At 41.8% G+C, this 26,677-nt stretch overlaps 1 protein-coding gene across 5 annotated transcripts in view; it reads right to left on the bottom strand.

Annotated features, from left to right (window-relative positions):
• The window catches only part of smap1 (small ArfGAP 1), a 106,714-nt gene that overhangs the window by 60,311 nt on the left and 19,726 nt on the right, over positions 1-26,677 (bottom strand). For all 5 annotated transcript variants that reach the window (XM_083775877.1, XM_083775878.1, XM_083775880.1 and 2 more), the window contains exons 2-5: positions 24,943-25,076; positions 22,660-22,745; positions 15,768-15,843; positions 242-313 (exon numbers count right to left, since the gene is read on the bottom strand). In XM_083775877.1, coding sequence (XP_083632003.1) covers positions 242-313; positions 15,768-15,843; positions 22,660-22,745; positions 24,943-25,076 — 368 coding nt within the window. The remainder of the gene's footprint in view (positions 1-241; positions 314-15,767; positions 15,844-22,659; positions 22,746-24,942; positions 25,077-26,677) is intronic.

Here is a 26,677-nt window from a genome sequence, read left to right as displayed (position 1 = left end):
TATTGAACTATGGAAAACACCCATTTTCACCACTTTTGTGCGACTTTCTTGTATGATGAAGTAGGGCCTTCAGTTACAAAAAAAAGATATGGAGACACAGTACAAGGTCTCTGCACGACAGCAACAATATCCAAGAAATAAATTGGTCAATATGTTACTGCCGATTCCATACCGATGGGATCATTGACATTGTATTGATGACGTACTGCAGTACAACAAAGCATTGTGGGTACTGTAGTACCTTTGTGTTGCTGCTGGTCCTGTCAGAGTACTTCTCCTGCTTCTTCTCCTCCTTTTTCTCCTCCTTTTTCTTCTGTGGAGTTAAAGATACAGAACATTATTCACACACAATGTTGGTGGATATGAGCAGACTGTACATACTTAATACATATTTCTATTCCACCAAACAAAGACAAACTTGCATGCATTATACATGTACATTTGTCCTCAAGTGTCTTCATAATAACACTTAAACAACTATATTTAGTAAACTAATATTTAGTAGACCGGGGTCAGCTCTGTACTCGTTTGTTTTTGTCCCTCTACACACCAAACCTCTTTGCCCAATATGTTGTATACCAGTGCTGTCCACTAGTTTTATAGCCTTGCAATAAACACAGACAAACACATTACACACAACGTTTGCACAGCGCCATGGTGGTGAAACAAACTTGCCAGATTTTGGATTAATTCATGGATTTCAGTCAGACAACTCTTAGAATGAATTTAGAATAGTATGTCCTTACCCGTTCAAATATCTGAACACCAAATGATGTACAGTGTGGGTACAGCGATGTAATATATCCTATTATTGATGTATGTATTTTTAGGTGTAATCGGTCTGGTGTCAGAGGCACTCTGGGGTGCATACATTGATTAGACAAACCGACAGTCCTACAGTCATTAGTCCGACAACACCATCGCTCCCGACTGCGGCTGCGCTGCAGGTTAAGACTAACCTATGCTGCAGGTTTAAAATCACCCGTGGCTCCCGACATGTGCTACGGGTTAAAACTAACCCATGGCGGGTTAAATATCATTGTGCCGCCAGCGTGCGGTTAGGGTTAGGTTAGGGTTTTGGTTTGCGTCTCGGACTCATGACTGTAGGATTGTTGGTATGTATAACCAAACAGGTAGTACAGGAAAGGTGCACATGTGGGGCACTGGGCAAGTGTGGTTGGCTCGATGCCACTGTTGCCACAGATGCCTTGGGAAATGTAGGCCCCACCCACTGATTTAGCTAGCCAATTACAATGTCAAGTCACCCCTGTGATCATGTGTAAGTAAATGACTATTCACATTGTGGTGTGAAAATGGCGGAAATTTTGATTTTACGACCTATGGTTCAAGAGGCAAAATGTAAAGTAGGCTGTTATAGCGCCACCATGAGGCCGACTGATGTGTGTGAGAGTGAGAGTGAGAGTGAGAGTGAGAGAGAGAGAGAGAGAGAGAGAGAGAGAGAGCTACAGTATACTGCAGGTCAAATGACCCAGCCTGCTCTCTAACAACACAAGGACTTGGCTGAATGAACTTTATTTTCTCTTTGTGCACTGTGTGCTCCAGAGAATGAATGATCCATGAATCAATGAGAGAAAGGAACGTAAAGGGCTTCAGTTGGATTCGGACGCATGAAGGAGAGAAAAGCAGTGACAAACAACAACACCGCAACAAAGACAGGGCCCCACTGTGGTGCGCTGTGCGTCAGTGCGTGTGTGTGGCGACTTGCACCTCCTGTTTTCTCATCAGCCTCCGGGGAGGAAGGGGGATAGGAGGAAGGGGTAACCTTGGATGACTTCTGCCAAGAACAGGCGCAGGGGCGGAGACGGCAAGGAGAGAGAAAAGAAAGTGAGGACCAAAAAGGAGGGAAAAAAAGGGTCAATTAAAAAAGCCAGAAAGAGAAGACACGAAGACGAGAGCAAATAAAAAGCGACAGAAAGTCTAGACCGAGACAAATAAAGATGAAATGGTGGTACAGTGTATCAGACAGGGGAGGACAGTTGGAGAGAAAGGAGAGGCAATTAGACAAATGAAGGCGTAATCTCTGTGCCGTCGCGGTTTAGAAAGACATGGTCGTATCCAGCCTCAAGGCTAGAGAACACACTGCAAAAGTGTGTTAATAGTTAATTTAACTCTGACTCTGTAAAAATATTATGCAACGCTCAGGAGTCACACATGAACAATATAAACAATATATAAACAAAGACAGACATACAACACATACACAACTAACACAAGGCACATGCATGTACAAAACATGCATGCACATAGCTCCCACACTGCATCACATTCACACATTTAATATAGCATACAGATTCACCCATTAACAGCACTATAACATGCACTCACACAGCACCACAACTACATATATAATCTGGCCCCCCAATGGCCAAGTTGCCAACCTTAATAACATCTTATTGTGCCTTAGGCCAGCTTTGGCTGACTTTTTGAATGACAATAGAATAATGTGCGATATGACCACAATGTCACGAAATATCTCATTTTAAAGCTGCACATCTCTAGTTTACACAAGAAAAAATATGTTCCTAGCATGTTCCTTCGTTTACTTATAAGCACTTTAGTACACCTTGGTTTGACTTATCACTGAAACCAAGGTCTACTAAAAAGCTTATAAGTAAACGATGGAACAAGCTATAATCATAATTATTTTTTCATTGTAAAGTAGTGACTTGGAGCTATAAAATGAGACATTTCGTGACATTGTGGTCATATCTCACATTTTTCGATTGCCATTCAAAAAGTCGCCAAATCTGGCCAATGCTGGCCAATGCCCCATTTCTTAATTCGTCATTTTAATGCAATAAGAGGGATCAGCGATCTAAATACAATACATCAACTTTTACTTTCGATTTCAAAGTAATACCCAGAAGTTCCACTTGATGGCAGTAACGTTCCATTATTCTGATTTTGACAAAAGTGTTAAATCTGGCTAAATCACTTCCTGTCAAACGAGGTAAACAAAGGAAGCTAATTTGACCCCTAGCTTATAGCTTGGTCGTCCGGATTGCTAAACTAACATTAGCTTTGTCATAATTTAGTCAGATTAAGCTTAAAAACGGCCAGGAACATCCCAAAATATCACATTTTTTGCGCGGGTTTCGGACGGTTTTTGGTAGATTACATAAAAATAATTAAAAAAATGTCAAACAATTGCAATATTTTGTTATAAAAAGACGTACTGACAGGGCAGTACGTCTACTACGCAGATAACGTCATTGGCTTGGAGGGATTTGTTGATTTACTACGTCAATTAACATGGCAGTCTATGGGCTTGACGTAGACTTGGCAATCAGGGGGTTAACCAAAAATGTAAATGACAGAAAACAGAAAACATATTTATACGCAAACTCTACATTTAACAATTTGGATGTGAGCAGAGGCTACAGTATGAACAAATCTCAACTCTAGTTAGTGAATTGTTATTAGGCCATTATATTCTGACTGGCATATGCAGCCACACATTTGTTTCTTAAAATACATTACAGTGTCAAAATATTCTATTTTGTAAATAGTGGGGTCCCTAGACACACCGTCATTTACAACTCATGTCAAAGTTTGACTTTCACTTCTAATTTGTAGATAATGGCCTATAGAACAATGTTAGTTCGAGTGGCAAGTCTACAAATTGACCTTGATCACCAGAATTACGCCAGGTGGATTACAGTCTTCATCAGAGACATGAAACGTCTCCCAGATAGCATCAAGGCTGAATTTGAGAATGGACACTGGGCGATAACTCGAAGCAATCAGCGTTTCTCATCCATACCAATTGGTCAGGCACATGAGCAAGCCAACAAAAGGGTGAAAGGCAAGGGGCCAGCTATGCACTCCAATGTTGAAGCGCTGGGCCCTAGTGGTAAGAGGAAGGACTGCAGGCGGACCCGTGGATTCTTGACGAGGAAACCCCTGTGCAACCGAGCGCTCAATGTTAAAGCCCAGCTGCACTTCCGCATTTGGACACCAAAATTTGGTGTCCAAATGCTGAATCAGCAAAAAAATGCGGAAATAGACGGTCCTTCCGGCAGCCTTCCGGGTGCTTCAAAACGCCACTGAGCAACTTCCACTGACATGAATAGCGGAGGGGGGCGGAGCTTTGCGCCAGTTCAGTCTCTATCCTTTTAATACTCTATGGTGAAAGACCTTGGTGGGATAATTGGTCTGACAGAGAACACTGGATATGTTGGAACGACAACTAATTCTAGTTGAATCTCGCTGAATACCATCGCCACAAACCTGGGCATGACAACATGCAAGGCCATCCCAGGTGAAAAATAAATATACTAAAATATAGTACATTTGTTATATAAATGTATTATTTCCAAAAGAATTAAGTTGTACTGTACTTAGTTGCACTAAAGATATGTTAAAACATGTTTTAAATATATTTTCATGTACTCACCCCCCCCGAAAAAAATACAATTTAATTACAAATAAAGTACAGCACAGTACACTTTTGCTGGTGTCAAGTATATTAAAGTATACCATCATTACATGTATAGTGTATTAACAATACATATCAAGTACTAAATAAATATAGAGTATATTGCAATTATGCTTAAAATATACTATCAATGTATTGCAAATATACTTGTATTAGTTTCAAGTATACTACTAAAAGGCCTACATCGATTATGACTCTTGAGTTATAAAGTATATCACATACTAAAATCCTAACAGGTATGAATGAACCTCTGCCGTTTCAGTAAATACAGTTTTACTCTTAAGGTACCTGTACACAAGATGTAACAACAAAGTAAAACCTTGAACCTACTCTCCCTCTGCCAACCAGGGGAGAGCCCCGAACTGAGCTCATACTTCCTTCAATGCATGAGTAGTGAGGAGGCCACTGCTTGTCACCTGACAGGGGGCGCTAGCCCCTCCAATATACAGCTTTTTGTCACATTTGCCATTGACAATGAAAGGAGAATTTACGTCATGTGTCTGAGCAAATCGACATATTACATGTCATGATGTAGGATGATAAAAGCGCCCCTCACTTCACACAGGTAATTTCAGTCATTTCATTGTCGGAAAAGCTGTCACTGCACTGCATATTTCTGACGTTGGTCTCATCTACTATGACAATCTCATCTCCCGTCCGTCAGTTAGTCACCCCACGCCTCCATACTGTATATGGGCACGCCTCATGACATCACACCTCCATATATGGACACGTCACACCACCATTATACTGTATGGCCATCTCCATGAAGATCACAACACTGACCTCATCTAACCATACATGAAGACTGGATCATCACCTAGATCTGCATACAGTATATGGAGCCATGGGGTGGCAACTCTACATCTGACCTCAAACCCTTAGATCTTCATATATGGAGCTGACCTGTTCCGACATTCCATAATGTTGATCCTTCCTGTTCTGACAATCCATATGTTGATCTGACCTTGGGCACCATGGTGCCTTGCAAATTATAGTACAATTATATATTTACGGGTACATGTGGGTCTATTCTTACAGATACAGTAAATGAACAAGGAACGTTTTACTGTTTGGGGTAAGTAGGTCGGAGTCACTCAGCCGAGAAACCAGCTGGGATAACCCTGTCCATTAAAAACCTAAACCCCAGCTGCTATAGGCAGCACTAGAAGACGGCAGTTGTACTCGGCAGCTCCCAGGTGTGTGTGTGTGTGTGTGTGTGTGTGTGTGCGTTGCTGTCAAAGAACACCTGTCATGGTTGAATTTACTTTCATCAAAGTTTTACAAAATTAAATAACTGCAGCCCAGGATTTTTTTTATTTTGGAGAAACCGTGAGTTTGCATCATCTTGAACATCGATTCCTCCCCAAGCGGACACACAAAGACACAAAGCCTCCACGTGCACGCACGCACACACCTACGTAGGTCTCTCTCTCTCCCTTTCTCTGTATCTTGAATTTCTTTTCAAAGCGCCTGAAGGCAGAAACTTGCTGTGCTGCTTTCTGAAGGCACACAGAATATTTTCCTCTGTTTTTTCATCTCTCACTCTCAACTTAGCTGAAGGCAGAAACTCTCACTAAGTGCCGCTTCGTGAGGGCACAGCTAAGGAATATTTTGGTCTGTTATTTTAATATCTCTCTCCCTCTCTCTCTCTCTCTCTCTCGACTGTTAAGGCATCAAAAGCAGTGTGCAACAGCCGTTGCCTGTGGTGATGTTGCTGGTGATTCATACAGCGGAGAACAAGAATCATGAACAGTTTTTTTCCCCCTCCTCCCTAAACTTGTTCCGTTGACACCTTTCGTTTTTTTCCCCGTCCAAACTTCTTCCTGTTCTGACTTTGATGTTGCTGCTGCAGATGCCAACGCAGCACTGAGAGGAGACAGATGGACCAAGGACGAGGATAAAGAGAAAGAGAGCGAAAGAGATGGGGAAAGATGGCTGAAGAAAAGAAGAAAGGAACAGAAGGAGCGAGGGAAGGAAGGAGAGAGTGGATAAAAAGGAAGAGGGGGAAGGAGAGGGGGATAGAAATAGAAAGGCAGGATATAAACAAAGGAGACGGAGGAAAAAGGGGTTGGGAAGGAACAAATGGAAGAGGTACATAGTGTATGAAATGATAGAGGAATGGTGTAACAGAGAGAAAGAGAGAGGGGGGGAGAGAAGGGGGAGGAGTGGTTGAAACAAAGCCAGCATGTACAGTAAAGATGAAGGAAAGATGGAGGGAGCAGATACAAGACAGGAAGGAGGGAGAGAAGGGTGGAGAGAAAAAACACATTACAAGGAGGAAGGGAATTAAAAAGATTATAGCGATTAAGAGATAGCTAATGAGAGGAGGGGAGATAATGAATGGAGCCTATCAACAGATAGACTGGCATAGTCCTGTCTGTCTCTCTATGTACACTGTACAGACAGACAGACAGACAGGTCTGGCAGGCAGGTTTAAGGTTTAAGTGGATAACTTACATAAAACTCCTAATAGTTAGGATGAGTAAATGGAAAAAGTCTAGGTTTGTGCGAAAAGTATTTGGCAAATACCCCAACACAAACTAAAAATTGATTATTTATGAGTAGTTTGGGAAGATTGAAAATGTAAACCCTTTACATTTCCAGACATTCTGGGCCAAGGCCCTGGACCACATTTCTCTTGAGGATAAAATGGACCATTTCTCATACATTTTGAGCTAATATAAACCTAAGCCACTACAGTACACAACACTGTAATCCCTTTTCCAATTTACACTCTCGGAGTGAAATGAACATTCAGGATTTTGCCGTATAGGCCAAAGGCAAAGTTTCTAATTTTGTCGTCTTGGTTCGAGGCATTTAATTAAAGTTTGGAATAACTTATTATAAAGTAATTTGGTGGAATAAAATGAATAATGTAATTGTGCGTGTTCAATGAAGAACTGAAATCACACATTTTCACCATTGGTCCCTGCTGAAAGGGTAATGTAATGACATGTAAATGACATGTAACCACAATTGACATAGTTGAGTGTTTTTTTACGAGTGATGCACAGACTTCCACTTGTACTGTAGTGGAAATACTAGGGCTGCAGATATAATTACATATTATACCATGGAGAATACTGGATTCTGATTGGCCGAAGGGTGTACATTAATTTCAGATAACATCAGCATTATCATCACTGTAATAATAATTCTATACTGTATGAACCTTTGTTACTTTTAGAGTCGTACTGTCAAACATTCATATTAGTTGTCAGTTTCAGCGACAATGCTGTTGTCATTACAGAATTTGTCGATAAGGAAGGAACGCTGAAAAATGAACACTGCAGGGTCCTAGTGCCCGAGGATATGACTCACTAAACTAAACTAAACCACTTTCACCGAAACAAAGCCTGTTTTGTTTTGTGTTGGTGAAAATCTATTCTCCAGGCTGGGAAGCCTCTCAGCACTCCAGCTTCTCTCTATAATATACTGTACTTTTTGGGCATGAAATAAAACAAAATATTTAATTTAATTTTAGAGCAACCCTCTACAGATATGGTCAACATAAATTACCCATTGACCAGATCTGTAGATGGCGCTCCAAATTAAATATTTTATTTCATGCCCAAAAAAGTACATTATATAGAGAGAAGCTGGGGTGAGGCTTCCCAGCCTGGAGAATAGACATTCGCCAACACAAAACAGGCTTTGTTTCGGTGATTAGCGAAGTGGTTTAGTTTATTTTTGGTAAAGTTGGACCTGTCGCACTGCAATGGACCTTTTTACCCGTGTGCAGCAGAGGCTTTCCTGGCAGTGTGTTAGTGAGAACTTGTTAATGCACTGGGCCAGGGCTAGAGAGCAACAACACATCAGCAAACTGTATTATTAAAGCTGCACTAGGTAACTTTTACCCCCCGTTTCGTGTCTCAATAGAAGAGCAGGGAGACCAAATTGCATTCCAATGGGTTGCATTCTGTCTGTGTGTTATCTGACATTAATTACAGTAAAAAAGAGCCATTAACTAACAGCAGTGTATGGTAAGCGTTCGAGGCTACTGCTGTATAGGGTCTGGCTATGCCAGCTCACACCCACAGAGAAGAAATATAGCCTTATCTTTATATGCATGCACACACACACCCACGTCTGTACCACGTACCCAGCTCAGAATGCAGCAAAAGAATGAGCAGTTAGCAGGGTTTCAATGAGCCGTTTGTTTTCAAAGTATAATGTCACACAAAGACACTATTCACTGCATGTACAAACTAAGCAGTGTGCGTCTTTGAAGAAATGTTAGCGTGTTTCGCAGGCCATGTTCATGGACACACACACACACACACACACACACACGGCCTACATGTAGTGCACATTGCACAAACACAATATTACATTAAAATACAAACAGAAACACGTGCACAAACATTCAGCCACCCACACACACTTAATTGGGTCTGCCCGCACAGAATACAAAACTCTGATGCTGGCATTCAAAGCAACCAAAGGTATGGCTCCCCCATATCTTACAAGTATGATTGAACCCTACAAACCCTCCCGCGCACTCAGATCAGCCAACGCAGGGAAGCTGGAAGTACCCTCACTAAAAACGCCGGGACAACGCTCCACACGTCCCAAACTCTTCTCCCTTCTGGCTCCAAAACTGTGGAATGCACTTCCCATTGCAGTCAGAACTGCAGCATCACTCCCAATCTTCCGCCGTAGCCTGAAAACCCACCTTTTCAGACTCCATCATGGCCCTTAGCACTTACCCTAAACCCTTAGATAGCATTTCTGTTGGATTATATAGCATTTGATACAGACTTATAGCATGTTATGTAGACAGCACTGTAATTGTATTGTATGTAGTCATAGCACGCCATAGTACACATATATAGCATAGTAGTAAAGATGTATAGTTTATATGTATAGTGTATGTATAGTTTCACTATATAAATATTCCACTGTTACTTTCTTAGCTTACGCATGTTTCATGATAAATGCTTTTTATGTGATGTATTCCCATGCTTTGTTCTTGCTTAAATGTAAGTCGCTCTGGATTAAGAGCGTCTGCTAAATGCCTAAATTGTAAATTGTAAATTGTATTCCACACAGGACATAGGCCATTGATTCCCCCCTTGTCTGTCTTGGGCCATGTTTCTCCAGACGCATTCTTCTTAAACTTTTGCTCTGTGATCCTTCTCTAAGCTGCTCTGTAGGTCTTCCTTTTTCCACTTGATTTGTGGGTTCAATGTCAGTCACTGTTTTTTATTGGAGTTTTGCTTCATATTGCACCTAGTTCAGAGTAAATATTCGTGACTACTTTCCAAAAATACCATCGTCTGAATTAGGCGTCTTTGTCACTTTTTTTGCTTGGTGTGTTCCACAGGTTGGTGTTGTTGATAGAGTTTGCCCAAAATATCTCCTCAGGAGGTGTCTTAAACAGTTAAAGAACGAATAAAGCTTGTTCATAATGTTAGTGGTCCAGGTTTCGCCTACAGCTGGAGGGAGGGCAAAATCCATTTGTACCGGCCGACAGCTGTATGGTCATGTTTTCTGTGAAATAAGTTTTGTTCTTGCTTTCTTGATTATTGCCTTTACATATTTCTCCTTCAACACTGCATAAGTGAATTTACCAGCCTCTTCAAGTGACCATCAACAATCGTAACCTTTTACGATTTCAGTTTTAATTATTGATCCACATTATTTTGATTTTTGGGGATTTTGAGAGCTTGCCCGGCTGCAGTTGTCTCCAGCAGTTGGGACATGGGACATATCTTGCATCTGCTGTGTGGGTATGTGAGATCAGCAAAGCCAAGGCCCTCCAGATGTTCTGTCAAACTCCAGCAAGTCTTTTTACTGATGCTTGTTTAGTTTATGATCCAGTCGGTGTATAAAGGACAGGAGAAAGCAGGCAGCACTTTTCTTCTCTGTGATGGAGCACATGGCACTGCATGCCCTGGTAGGTGTTCTTGGTAATGGCAACGAATTTGTATCCATAGTATACCACAGGTTTCCATAGCAACTCTCGGTCTATGCTGTCATATGCCTTTTTAAAGTCAATTAAATTGACAGGTGTGCGTGCACACAAAGTACTGATATAGTACATTAACTATTTGTATACTATTGAAGGCATAAATTGACAGGTGTGTGTGCACAAAGTACTGATATAGTACATTAACTATTTGTATACTATTGAAAGCATTATATATATATATCATGTGTTGTCATAAAATGGAGGAGATGATATAAGGTTAAACAGAGCTTTAATGTAAAAAGCCACAAAGTCAAGTCCCAGCACACCAGTGTGTTCTGTTTTGGTACCACTGCACTACAATATTTGTACAGAGATTAGAGCTGTTGAATATAACTGGAAATCTATAATGCAATCAGGGTTTCCGCTAGGCATTTTCTTGGCCCGGCCAATGTGACCGACAAGATTCTATTTCTCCGGCCAAATGTTAAACTACTCAGCCATGTAATGCATGTCATGTGTTTGTTTGCAGTGCACTTGCAGATAGGCTGTGCGCATGTACAGTATACCACCCAACTGATCGCTACACCTGGGTTTTTTTCTTCCCCACAACTTTATCAGAGATGCAATGCACTGTTCCTGCGTTTATCCATAAGTTTCCTAAAGATGGTGGGCTGAGGAGGGGGTGAGACTACTGTACAGTAGCTCCTACCGTCTGAGTATCCTTACACAATGTTGCACCACCTGCGCATCTGTATTTGGCTAGCTTCCACATAGTCTCCAACTCTAGCCTGCCTTCAAAAACAGCTGCAAGCTCACAAAGCAGTGCAGTAGTAAACACACTAGGAAAACCCTTAACAGTTTGACTGTTTTTTACGATTAACCCGCATTTTAATCAACCCCCCTTCACTGCCGAGATTGTTGTATTACCTTTAGAGCATACGCTGAATTATTTGGGCTATTAATCCGCGAAAATCCATCAAAAAAAGCTCCCGTGGTTTGTTATGATCTGTGTGTAGCATCCACCATCTTGGTGCACCCGGAAGACGCACACAAGATTGGTTTCAATGAGGCGTTGCATCCAATGCATTTCCATTGGCCTCAATTTCCCAGAAGCCCTAGCAGCCCACAGCATGTGACGATTTCCGGTTTCGTCATCACAGCGAAGGCATCCAGTCTCATACTCCGCGACGAAGACGGATTTTCTTTTGATTCATTACATTACGGCGGATTAAACACATAAAACAAAAGGCGGGTATGTCCGATACGGCAGCGACATTAACCTGGAGTAATCCATTCAAGGCACGGAAACTGTTAATATTGATTGATAGGTGACCTAGAAGTGTACATGATTCCTGAGAGCCCAAAGTTTGCAGGTTCGCACCTGCATAACTAATCAATATATCTTCATAATCACCACACGCACACAACCTACATAATCGGGACGTAGTGTTTTGAGCCCTCTTCACTCCTCGTACTGCATCTGCACCATATGGTTTTAAAGTGATAATGAGTTGGTTTTAATTAATAATTAATTTGCATCTGAGTGGGTGGCAGAGACAGATTTCAGATCACAGGCTGGCTCATAGCTACGCTTCAGAGAAACGGAGAGAAAGAGAAAGAGAGAGGCTAGGAAAAGAAAGAAAGATACAGTGAGTAAGAGACATTCAAACAGACCACCAACATACAGAGTATATATACAAAAAATAACTAATATGAAAGTGGTGTGTGTGTGTGTGTGTGTGTGTGTGTGTGTGTGTGTGTGTGTGTGTGTGTGTGTGTGTGTGTGTGTGTGTGTGTGTGTGTGTGTGTGTGTGTGTGTACGTGCGTGTGTGTGTAATCCATTACAAAGTCCATAATCCTGCTACTCACTAGTGCTGCTGAGGCGAGCAATATTGACAAAATCAAACCACTATGTTTTACTTCAATATTGATAATGTGACAATATTTGGTTGGTTGTCTATTTATAATTTCAGAAGATATTTACATGCAATACATTTTTGAAAAATAATCATTAATGTGGATATGACGACAAAACAAATGCCAGGCATTAGTTGTTCATTTCACTGAGCTAAAACTGTCTAATAAGAGAATTGCATCACTTTACTTCAATTAATAAGTTCAGAGAATTGCATCACTTTACTTCAATTAATAAGTTCAGAGAATTGCATCACTTTACTTCAATTCAGCACTTAACAGACAGACAGCATTTGCAATAACCAAAACCCTACCTGCATCATATGACATTATACATTTTATGTCACCCAGTTCCACAACATGCCTACCTTCAACCTTAACCAAACTCTCAAATCAGCTCTGAATCTTCTTAAACTAGCCATTTTACTCTTCTGGAAGACCAATGAGCAGCCATTCACACACCCACACACAACTCATCAAACAGAGCTACCCACTCTCACCAATTACCAGTATCTCATACACACATGCAAACACACATCACACAAAGACATTCTCAAAGAAGCCATCTTCACACAGGCATGAAGAACATAATCATACATAATCGCAGTCTCTTTTTCACTTCAAGAAAATGGTTGGCAAATGCTCGCCGACACACGAATATAAATGTACTGTACATATACAGGCCATTTCACTCTTGATAACAAACATTCTAATTGGATCAAAGTCCTGTAGCTGCGTTTGTTCAAATCAGTAGCCGACAAGAAATAAACTGGGACCAAAGCTGTTCCCTAGCAACACAATTCCAGTGACAAGGTCCATTAAAGGCAGTATACAGTGACAAGTTTAAACCACTATTATTTGACAGACACACACGCCCACAGACATCGTCGGTGGTCTATGACAAGTACAAATCACTAGAAACTTAGAATATGCATAATCTGTAACTGCAAACTATTCAGTAGCTTTGCTCTCGAGCACTTTCTGCCCCTGCAGATAATTCCCCTAGTCTTGAAAATAACCCGGGCCTCAGCACTGGTGGTCAAGTGCTTCACCTACCTCACATCTAACTGGTGGTCAAGTGCTTCACCTTCACCTCACATCTAAACCAAACACCCAGAACACCTACCTCACACCTAAACCAAACACCCAGAACACCTACCTCACATCTAAACCAAACACCCAGAACACCTACCTCACACCTAAACCAAACACCCAGAACAACTACCTCACATCTAAACCAAACACCCAGAACACCTCCCTCACACCTAAACCAAACACCCAGAACAAGCTGCAGAGCGTGTCACAGGGGGCATTACGGGTAATTGACTATCCACGTACTATCCAAATTGGCTTTTGTGCCTCCATCTAAGTTCATTATACTGCTGCAATACCAGTCTGAGTGCTTAGTGCAGTATCCATTAGCACAGTAATTAGAAGCCATTCTATGAAGTCTGTACAATGACGTCATTGATGACATAACTGATCTCCATAAATGGGCATACAAGGTATACAGACATGCCATTACAGACAGATAGTTGTGATGGTCGTTTAAATGGCTTTAACCACACCCACCCACACACACACACACACACACACACACACACACACACACACACACACACACAGAGTGAAGGCTGGATAGCCGAACCGTTTGTATCTTCGATCCATCATGCACGAATATAACTAAAGATAATTCTTAGTGTGTGCGACCCATTACCGTTATTTACAATATTGTGAATTCCAAACTAGTTTTCTGTGTAAAATGGGCCATGAAAACAAAGAATGCTGCTAAGGCCTTTTATCAAGTTTCTACAATAATCATTTCTTGAACTGAAATTACTTTCAAATGGGGGAAAAAGAAGAAAGAAAGAAAATGCAATATAAGACAAAATCATAGCTGTGTCCTGCAGGCCTCGGAATTATATAAACTTGCCACAACAGAGGCCATTAAGCACTTATTGAGCTGCTATTGGATACAAATGTAATAGCTGTGGTTACAATTGGACAAGACAGTGGACTTTAGACTAACTCCCCAGGGGTGTCATTTATAAAACTGTGTGGGGATTCCAAGTATATGTGCACACAAAAGATAAAAATGGCATATGCTCAAAAATAATCATATTCATAAACTGTGCATATGTACCTGTGCGCAATTCTCCCATTGTAAATCCCAATCAACTTGGAAATGTGTGCACATTCACAGGCTTATAATATCCCGCCGTGTTAAAGATTCATCTTCACCACGGCCGGTTGTCCATGCGTGTGGCATGCTGTGTAATATGAATGGAATTTTATGGAATCTATATTTGGACACGCCTGACACAGAACTCAGGCCCCTTTTACACGAGAACAGTTTCTATAGAAAACTGCAAAAATAAAGTATCGTTTGCATGGGTCCGTTTAGACGACAACAGCGTTTTAGGGGGTTGAAAACGCAACAAAGTGAAAAACGCTCTGCCTGGCGTCTCCATGTAAACGGGCGAAACGATGAATCCGCAAAACGTGTGACATCATGGCTCACAACGGCAACGCTTATGTTTATTACATTGGTGCAGAGCCGTAGGCGATATTTGGAATGAGAAAGCGCTCTCTCACTCCGCTCATCCTTCAAATACAAATGTAGCGACTAGTGAGCCGCTGCATTGGTGAATGTAAATTGTAAACCATATATGTAAACAAACAGCTATGTGATATAGAACGGAAGTGGTTCTAGTATGCATGTGTGCTTGGTCTATCTGGCAGGCCGTCAGCGCCACCTAGCCACCTGGCATGCACACTACAGCGTGTTCCGTCACTGTTGCGTCTGTGTAAAAGCTGAATAAATAGTGAGAAAGCAACAGGGACACAGACAGATACAGAAATATCCATATATGGACAGACACACAGACAGACAGACGGGTACAATGGATATTGCATAACCGGGTGGGGCCTGAATTTCCAACTTGCATTGTCCCCAAGGGTCTAAAATCTGTTTCAGCGAATGCAAAGGGGAGCTCATTACCACATTGGCAGCACTGGACAGGATGAGTTTCCTTGATGCGACGTAAGCGAATGAAAGAGGCCTCAGAGGGGAAATGGGCTAGTGAGACTACTGTCAAATTATCACAAACTGCTCGAAGCAATGCTCACTTGACAGCATTTTGACTGGCCTTTGAATTAGATTTGACTATGAGTCCTTCTCCACACTCAAATGTGTTCACAGACAGAGCATGCTTCATGGAAAGAAGTTTCAGGCTTGAGCAGCTTGCAGATTTGAACAGTCCGTCCACAGCTAGTCATTGTCTGGCACTGGCTTTGAATAGCTGAGCCCCTATATTTATTATTATGATTATTTTACAAAGTGAAATGATTTGTTCAAATTACAAAGTTTATGGTTTGGATTATACATTATTCTAAATAAAATAACCTTAAGCAGCCATTTATTGTACATTTGTGCAAATGTGTGTGTGTGTGCGTGTGCGTGTGTGCGTTACTTACTGGAGGGATAATGACGGCGTCCTTGTCGTAGTATTTCTTCCTCTCATACTTGTCGCGGATGAAGACCTCCACCGCTCTGACACATAGGGGTTAAGGACTCATTCATTCACCTTTATTTAAACCTCTAAAATCACAAAGCTGGGAAACAAACAACGATAGTGTGTCAACTACCTATTGTACAATCCCTGTAAAACACTGATAGGCAGTCAATCATGAAGATTGTACAATTAGAATGAACACACTCCCCACTAGGATTAATTAAAGAATGATTATTATATGCCAGGATATCTCCCCGTTCAAACCTTATTTTGAAGATCCAAAACACCGCGACCGGACCCGGATGTTGACTGAATGGTGTGTGTGTTGTCGGAGCGGTTGTTGATCTTTCACTAGACGCGGAGGAGTACAGGCCGGCGCCATTACTGCGACCTATAGGCTCCGTGCAATAAGCGTTGTTTTGACCAGAAATGCAACCTGGGACAGGGATTTGGAGTCTAAAACCAACTGAAAGCTTGCGTGTGTACTCACAAATCAAGTGTGTTTTAATAATGAACAACAACAACCTAACAACCAATACTGCATCTTGGGCAAAGGGGCCAAATCTCAGTTACTTACCAATCTCTTATGAGATTAAACATCCTCCCTATGGACAAAAATAGGAATAGGTGGGAGACCGAGCTGGGTGAAACATTTCTTGATGAATGGTGGGATGTGGCTATTGATCGAGTCAACAAATCAACATCATGTGCTAGACTAGGCCTCATTCAATTCAAAGTCTTTCATAGACTTCATTACTGCAAATCTAAACTTGCTGCAATATATCCTGGAATTGATGATAAATGTGATAGATGTGCTCTCTCACCAGCTAATCACACACACATGTTCTGGTCTTGCCCGAAGCTGGTACATTATTGGACTAAAATATTTGAGGCTCGTTTGGAGCCGTCACCCCATATCGCTATTTTTGGAGTGCCATCAGATTTTGAACTTCTAACCCAGAAACAGTCTAATATGGTAGTCTAATATGGTTATGTGACAGACCATGCTATGATGCTAATAACTGCTTAAGTGCTAACCAATGCTTAAATAAACGGACGTCACTATTTGCATTGTCACGGACAGACAGTGTGCTGTGTAGCTGTAGGACAGTGCACGGTTTGGGGATCAGGGGTCCCCACTCCCAGCCAAATAATAGGTTCCATTTGTACACTCTAAATTGACATTGATTTTTACAATATAAACAAATACAAAATAATAATTTGGGGTCCCAGAGATACAAATTGCTGGGTCCTTAAAACTTTAATGATGATCATTGATAGATCCATAAAAACACAGCTGCTGTATTGGGGAAAATTAGTTTCAAAACCTATATTCAGAATTAATGTGTATAGCCTACCTATGCTATTGATAAATGTATTAACACAAAAAAACCTGATCAATGTGCATAATAATAATAAATAGTATGGATAAAAAAAGGCATAGAATACAATAAAATAAATTTGTCACTAGAACACTTCCACATTTGAAGTATAGGCTCAAGTTGTTAAAAATAAATGGGTCAGTTATTCTCAACCTATACTCATTTGGAACTTGTTTGTTGACTATTATTCTGGGGAGGTGTTGTTCTCCGTTTTGAGTAATAATATTATCACTTGATCAATCCTGATTCAACATTCCAGACTATAAAATCTGTAATAAAAGGTAAAGTGTGCTATCTGACAGATTTGGGAAAGCATAGAGCGACTTAAATATGTGCTGGATCGGATTGGATCGATATCGGATCGGTATCAGTAATCGGATCGGTTTTGATGATTTTAGATCGGTATCGGATCGGGAGTGGGAAAAGTGGATCGAGGCATTATGTAACATTCCTCTTCTACCCTGGATTTGAACACAGTTTCAGTGCAAGTAATGACATTTTACCATTGTAATAATAATAGCCTGCTTGCCATTTGGGAAACATTGAATTTGTGTCAGATCCTGTGTCTCGGTGAGACATGACCTTTGACATGATCTAAATGGCTCAATAGAAGAGCAGAGAGACAAACTACAACCACCCCATTGTACAGAGTGGTGCTTTAAACCCTGTCCTCATGGAGGAAATTGAAAAGTACAGTATCTGCATTATGTTGGTAGACTCCAGAACCCTTGTTTAATAATAAATGCAAATTGTGGAAAATGCTCATGATTTATGTAAATCTTTACATATCATTAATTAGTATTATGTCATGGTGGGACTTGTTTGGGACTCGAAACAAAAGGTAAGGACTTGGTTGGGACTTGAAACAAAATGCTTAGGACTTGGTTGGGACTCGAAACAAAAAGTTCAGGACTTGGACTTGCTTGGGACTTGAATGCCAAAGACTTGAGACTTGACTTGACTTGAGAGCAAAGACTTGAGACTCGACTTGGACTTGCAACATAGGGACTTCCTCCCACCTCTGCGAATAACTCATAATTGTATTTATTTTGTTTTATTTTATTTTTTGTTATTTATATTGTTTTTGTTATCTGTGCTTAAATTATTATTTTTGTATCCTACTGTTTATATCATATGTCTGTATGTATGTTTGTTTTTGTATGTCTGTACTAAATTATTAATGTTATTTTTTATATTGTTTTGATGACGACGATAACTGGGGGGAGGGATGGGGTGAGGGAGAAAAAAAAAAAGGTATGTTCAAACTGTACTAAATTGTTGGAACCTATTACCAATAAACATATATAAAATAAAATAAAATGAACATCATCAATGTTGATCCCCATTTACCAAAGTAAAAAAGGAATGATATTCACATCCCCAGAGTTTTTGAAAACTGTGCTGGACCTAAAGAAATGATCAAACGAAGATTTATTTTTTAATGTCCACACACAATATACGTCTGCTCCCCATCTTTATTTCAACCTAAGAAACAACTTTTCACCCCACATACCCACACAAAAAGCCTTTACTCTCCCTGGGTGAGCGTAGTGATAACAGGACAGAGGGAGGGTCCTTTTTATCACCTTGCTGCTTAAAGGTATATTCAGTGATTTCACTTAATTCAAATATCACTTATGTTTTTGTGATAATCCTCCCTACTAGTGTGCTGATCATATAAGGAGTTCCTCCCTGTCCCCAGTTAACCCCTGGGGGTCTAACCCCTGGTTAGAGCATGAACTGCAGGCCCCCATGGATTCATTACCGGGAAACCCCATGCAGCTGGGCTTTAACATCGTTTGCACTTCCGCATTTGACCACCAAATGTGTGGTCAAATGCGGAAGTAGAGGGTTCTTCAAAACGCCACTGAGCAACTTCCACTGACATGAATAGCGGGGGAGCGGGGCTATCGCTCCGGTTCAGTCTCTATCCTTTTATTACTCTATGAATGCTCCTTTAAAGAACTCACCATGCCAAACCTGGACAAAACTCTGTTGCTGCAGATGAGTTAAAATTCATGGCCGAGTAGACACTGACTGAAATTCATGCAGGCACAAAGAAAACACAAAGCAGAAGAAAAAAAAAAGTCCTTTGACGGTTCACTGAATGGCTGCATAATGGCGAGGTTGGCACCCAGTCCCCATACTGTTGGGAAATCCTAGAAGCTCTACCATTTCATTCCTGGGGTAGTCAATCTACAGTATTTATTTAATGAAAGTGATTAAATCAGTAAAGTAAAGCTATGCGTTATGTGATGAACAAATTATCCCAAAGACGACATTCATCATAACTTTTTGGTCGTCCTACTTCCTCAAACAAGAGTGTAGCACAAAAGCAGTGAAAATAGCATATCTACAAGCTAGCTCTGGTCTATAGCTCTAATGCGTTGCATTTAGAGCTATGTTACTCTCGACTTCCGGGGCTCGCATGAATGCAGACCAGCCTCTCGTCTTTAGCGTAAATAAAAATAATGTTTTTGCTACTCACCAAAACAAGGGCGAGTTGTGTCATTAGAAAGCCTACTTTCCTTAGTGGAAGCAGTCCGAGCCCCCCACCACACGTATAAACGGTACATTTTGGTCAAAAGGGGTCGTTTCCACCAGGAAAAAAATACTTTTAGTTACTCCAGTGCGCCTTCTACCGATATTGCCCAGAGAATTGCCTCATAGAGAATATTTTTCCTCCGGTGAAAAAAATCCCTTTCTGGCCAAAAGGTACCGTTTATACGTGTGGTGGGGGCTCAGAGTGCTTCCACTAAGGAAAGTAGGCTTTCTAATGACACAAGTTCACAACCCGCTTTTTTTTGGTGAGTAGCAAAAACGTTATTTTTATTTACGCTAAAGACGAAAGGCTGGTCTGCATTCATGCGAGCCCCGTAAGTCGAGAGTAACATAGCTCTAAATGCAACACATTAGAGCCATGGACCAGAGCACTTTACTATTTTTGTAATACACGTATTATAATAATAATAAGGTTTGGACAGATAAGATTTCCACCCAACACAATATGTAGTTTGTAGACGGGATTCATACCTTCAGCATACCTTCACACACACAATCTCACCAAACGACACACTTCAATTCACGGCACGCACCATCAACACTGAAATCACACACACACACACACACACACACACACACACACACACACACACACACACACACCCCTTACTCTTTATCTCGTCATTTCAGCAGCAATTCCACTGTCTGATCACATAATAGACTTCAAAAGATTGAAAAATGATGACCACCCTCTCCGTCTGATGGACTGCTAGATAAGCGGCTGCCACCGCTGCATCTCAAACAGGATGCATATTTATGACCCAGCGCTGGAGATGGCACGCCAGATAAAACACCCCATTGCAACATGCGGCAGGCTAAGTGCTGGAGTGGATAATGCGTGTGTCGCATCCAATTCCGCCCCCCTCTCTAAAGAGGTCGGCAGGACGGAGCACTGAACAATTATAGCCATGCACTAGAGACTGACACAGGGGTGGATGTTCACTCCTGTCCCATCCCTCTCCCACAGAAACAATCCCATCCCACTCCTGGTAGAGTGACTCCCTTCCCATCCCACTCCTGGTAGAGTGACTCCCTTCCCATCCCACTCCTGGTAGAGTGACTCCCTTCCCATCCCGCTCCCACTCAAAATGACTCCCACTCCCCTCCCACTTGACTTCCGTTGTTTTGAGGGGCGCTTGCCCCTCCTATATACAGCTTTTGTCGCCACACGTCTCATATTTGTCCCTCAAATATGACGTAAATTTAAATTTTTAAAGAAGAAAAAATAAATAAACTATAGCTAATAATATTTGCTATAGTTTATTTATTTTTCTATGTCAAATTATGACAGGAAAATGAAAGCCCATTTCCTCATGCACACAAACGCAGGAGTGCACGCACGCTATACAAAAAGCCTGAACTGAATCAAAACGCATGCACACTTATCGTTTAACACGCACACAATCTACTAAGCTGAAAATGTCCACATGGCATGCAGTATGCGTATGTTCCAATTACATACATTATAATCTAATCAGGCAGCATGGCCGCATGCGCACACACACACACACACACACGCACACACACACACACACACACACACACACACACAACCACAACCTGGCCTAAACCTGGGTGTGTTATCTGCAGTTTTCAGCCTGCGGCATGGTTGTCAGGACGACTAATGCACATCAGAACGTCTCAAGACTGATGACCACACATACAGACTGGGCCTGCCAGAGACCAGATACCACACCATGGAGCCGCATCTCCACCATAGACTGTAAAAAATATGGACAAAGCGTTCCCCGGGTCTAACATGAACGTAAAATGAAGCCTGTAATAATATGCTAATTCCTGATGTAAGTCGCCATCTTTGGTACCAGCTGGCCATTGGCTGGCTCCGTTTTGTATACCAGCTGGTCATTGGCTGCCCAGACAACGAGGCGGGACTTCCCCCCTTCTTCTCCGTTGGTTTTTATTTTGACTCGAGTGGGAGGGGAATCCCGATCATAGACTGTAATGGTAGCCACGCCCCTCAGAACATACGCGATGTTTTTTTTTCTTTATGGTCATTTTTTTAATTAATGGGACCATAATTTTCCAAAAAGAATATTATGACATTAGAAATGAGACTTTAAACTAGTGACTGGAAGAAGAAAGTATTCATGACCATGTTTATTAAGGTAATACAGTCTAGGTTGGGCCAAAATACATGGGCCTCTATGGAGCTATGGGGCTTTTTGGGTCCGGTCCAGCGCCACAACAGGCCATTATATGAACTACCGATTTCAAATGAGGCTTCACGAAATATCTGGCTGACTGCCCCCCTGATCTCCACCACCGTGCTAATTGGTCACAACCTGCAGGTGGTGGTGGAGATGCAGGGTGGTGCTGTTAACAGCCGTCTGCTGGTGGAGAAGGTGTGGCGGGGGTGTCAAGACAGGACAAGTTTGATAAGTCGTTTCTAAGGTTATAATAGTTTTGGATTTGTCATTATAGTTTCGTTCTCGTTCATTTAGATTGTTTTTAGGAAGAGGCCTGAGAGGCTAACCTGACGCTGCCAGATCCAAGAAGCTTGCTACACAAATTTGTTTCACAGAACATGGTTACCCAATACCGCCCCAATCTGGCAGCGTCAGGTTACTGAGAGAGAGGCATCCTAACCAGATAAGCTGGCTCCTTTCCAGGCGAAGAAGCAGCGACTCTACTCAGAGTCTCTCTCGCGTGACTGAACTTCTCACCCGATCTCTAAGGGAGATGCCAGCCACCTGAAAAGAAAACTAATTTCGGCCGCTTGTATTCGGGACCACATTTTAATTATTTTGGAATTTGGAGGTGAATTCTCCTTATTTGAGCAGGAAGGCAGTGTGAACTTTAAGATCATGATGGAGCAATCTGTCAATCCATAAAGAGCATGAAGCAGCCCTTACACACACACATGCACACACACACACGCACGGAGGATACTGGTCCGTCTGTGGTCTTCTAAAGTTGTCGGGGAGGTGAGCTTCATACATCTGTTTGGCTCTGTTGTTTCCCATGTCTACCATACTCTGGAGAGAGAGACACGGAGAGAACAGAGGAAGTGAGAGAGAGAGAAAGAGAGAGAGAGTATGTCAGTAATTTAAGATCAGAGGAAGCAGATGGAAAATACATTATTTTGAAGACAGGCACATTCTGAACAAGCTCCTTCAAACATCACATTTACATCCAAATCAATTTGCCTTCAGGGATAGCTCCCTCTATCACAGAAATACATACATGCATGTACAATTGTACATTCACACATGCAGAGCTAAATATTACAACACACATACATTCAGGCACGTACCCAGAGAGAGAGAGAGAGATAGAGAGAGAGAGAGAGAGAGAGAGACACACACACACACACACACACACACTTTCGTAATCACTTTTCCTTGACAGAAAACATCACGAGGTCAAAGAATAAGATATTGCACTGAGGACAAGACAACCACAGTGCTAAGAGACTCCGGCTGCACTTACACTATAGGCTACTTAATTATGCAACGCCATTGGATCACATTGACATAGTGAGACTTCAATATTCACATGGACTGCAAAAAGTGGCTCAGACAAGAGATAGTATACATTAACAGTGCTCTTGTCTCTTTTCAAAGGAAAGAATAACTTCACACACAGAATCTTAGATAATAAAATATGAACAATGCATTTTGTATCAATACGGTCAGATCAGTCCATCATGCAAAGTATGAAATTATTTCCTATTGAGTTCCTTAAGTTTCCTTAAGTTTCTAGGCTAGATAGAGAGGGCTAGTGTCGGTATCGGGCATGAAGTGGGCGTCTATCCCCGTTTCAATGAGCAAGAATCCTCTCTCTCACACTACTTACCGCACGACTTGCCGCACCCAAGCCATACGCAGAGTTGGCGATGGCCGGGATATACCCAGGACATTTTGTAAAAAAAATCCTTTCCTTTCATAAAGGATGGTCCAGGATAGCCTATGCTAGCCCATTTTGGGCGGGAACCGCTTTTGGCGTTTTAAACATTGTTATAATTTAGCTCTTGAAAAATAGCAGATCTACAAGCTCATAGCGCGCCACCAAGTGGTGCACTACGAGCTTGTAGGTCTGCTATTTTTGCTATATCGTGAAAATATTTATTTCAGAAAATTGGCCAAAATGGGCTAGAGGAGATAAGAGAGGAAGCGCTGAAGCACCATTCCTTAGCATTTAAAGAATTCGATTGGCTCTTATCGCTGCTTAGATACTTCCAGGTCATTTCACTCAGTTACGGGAAAAAAAGACTGGGGGGGGGGGGGGGGATGCACTCTAGTTGTGTGGAGGAGACCGTGATAAATTAACTGAGGAGGAGAGGAATCAGCCAGCCAGAGTTAATTAGTCGGTGAAAACAAAGAGTCTCACTGTTCTCACGGATAGGCACTACAATGTCAAGACTTTATACACACACACACACACACACACAGTCACACACAGTCTGTGGCGATAATGATTGTAATGTACAGGATTCAATAGGTAACCACTTCTGGTGTGACACCACGGCTCATTTACTCATTCCGTTGTCAACACGACGTGTGCGGAATGACATGAGATTGAGAGAAGACACAGAGTTTATCCTTTAGTAAGGCTGTGGAAGTATTCACACTAGGATTTTTGGATTTCTTGGGGAAAGGAGAAGCTCAACGTCAATGCAAATTGGTGAAGCTGAAGCAGCAAGCAGCAGCTCTACAACGGTGGTTCCCAGAGTGGGGTTCAGGGACCTCCAGGGCTCCTTGAGGGAGTTCCAGGGGGTCCCCAGCTAAATGATAATTAGAAACCAAATATAATTTTGGGGGTCCTTGACAAGAAAAGGTTTGGGAACCACTGCTCCACAACACTGGTAGGGAGGGAGGCAGCAGTTTTTGGGGGGTGGGATTTAACTGGGCTTTAATCGTCGGTAACGCAAAATAATGCAAAAAAAATCTTGTAACGTAACAGGATTATTTTAATGGAAGTAATCCAGTAACCTAACAAAGTCACTTTAGAAAATAACGTTTTCCAACACTGGTTATACCGTACTGTAAATATGAGCAGCACGTAAGCATTTCTGTGCAGTTCCTACATGTACCTGTGTACGTGCGTGCAAGTGTCGGGATGTGTCGTTATGATGTATGCAATAGCAAAATGTAATTTGTACTTTTGAATACTCTTGACTGGAGTATATACTGCATTTTCTCCACCACTGTATGCTCAGAGCGAGTGTTGTACCTGGATCTGCTCCGGGGTCCACTGGTCCAGGTTGACAGACTTCACCCTGGAGATGTGGACGCCCAGGTTACGGTGGATACCAGCACAGCGGATACACATAAACACACCCAGGTTCCACGACGCCCATCTCGGACCTGCGAACACACACACCACACCACACACACACACACACACACACACACACACACACACACACACACACACACACACACACACACACACACACACACACACACACACACACACACACACACACACACACACACACACACACACACACACACACACACACACACACACACACACACACACAAGGATATTTTTCATTTGGCCATAGACACACTTCCCTTCATCCCCAGAGAGAGAAATAAAGCCAGAGAGGCAGAGAGATAAGACAAACCGAAACGAGACAGTGAGTGACACAGATAGACGGGGTCAGACAACGAGAGAGAGACTCACAGAGACATGGGAGGCAGGGAGAGAGAGAGAGGTTGACAGAAATGTATTTGAGGTTTTAATCAGTTAGATCTGGTGGTTTGAGAAAGCATCCCATAACATGAAAGACACGATCAATCACATGGATTGCCAGCATCTCCCTAGCATCCTGGAGGAGACGAACACACTCGGACGCTTCTCGGAAAACAACTGATTTTTTTTTAAATCAACAAACAGACTGATCGATGTACAGTAGTTGATGCTAGTGCAAAAACTGCTGCTGCTGAATTTCGCAGTCATCTGTTTCAGGGAAGATATCGCCTACAAGTACTGTAGATTGGATACCGGAAAATCTAATTGTCAGTGTTGAAATGAAAACAAGAATTTCACTTAAAACTGTGGGGTGCGCACACAAATGCCCCCAAAAATGAGAAAACAACCCCAAACATGTTTTAAAGTTGTTTGAGTCAATAGTTAAATATTTGATATTCCCCCGTTCCCATTCAACTTCAAACTCCATCTTAGACTACCTGGTAAGTGAAGATTGCTCCTGACTCCGATTATCCTTCCAATCTAACGAATGAGGAGACCTTCATTTTTCAACTCGTTGCCGTATTTCAATTTAAAAGTTAGATGCTAGTCCACATAATATTAGCAAAGAAATACTGAAAAATTAAGGTCTCCCCTTTCATTAGAAAGACATATCAGCAGGATGATGTGTTTTCAATGGGTCTCAATGTGGAGTTTGAAGTGGAGAGACCCTGAGGGATTGTATAGGACACGGGTGTTTTAAAGTGAAATCCCCCTTTTGTCCATAGATATACAGCAAAATCACAAGAGTTAATCGATTCTAAGAATTAATCAAAGTAAAATACATAGTCCATACGCATTCAGGGATATGACATACAGTACCTAAAGTATGTGCAAAGTTTCTCCCTAACTCTCTCTCCATTTCTTTCTCTCCCCCCTACCTCGATCCCTCTCCCTCCCTCTCTCCCCCCCCCCTCTCTCTGCCACTTATATTGGCTCATGTGGCACACCCCTTGTGCGATGCTCAGCCAATCACTGCGCAGAATGACACTTTCCAGCCAATCACAGCGCGTAATATGATATCTGAGGACCATTCCGTCCACATATTTCATCCTCAAATTTTGAGGACACATTTTGAGGACGCAATCTCTAGATTATAGTAGTTAATAAATCATGCCAATAAACACGTAAAGTAATGCTTAATTCCAGTGGGGTAATAATGTCTGAGTGCAATAAAGTGTAAACATGGACCCATAAGAGTTAAATTAAC

This window comes from Protomyctophum parallelum (genome assembly GCF_964188405.1).
Source record: "Protomyctophum parallelum genome assembly, chromosome: 10".
Lineage (NCBI taxonomy): Eukaryota > Metazoa > Chordata > Actinopteri > Myctophiformes > Myctophidae > Protomyctophum > Protomyctophum parallelum.
This window is presented reverse-complemented; position numbering and strand designations above follow the sequence as displayed.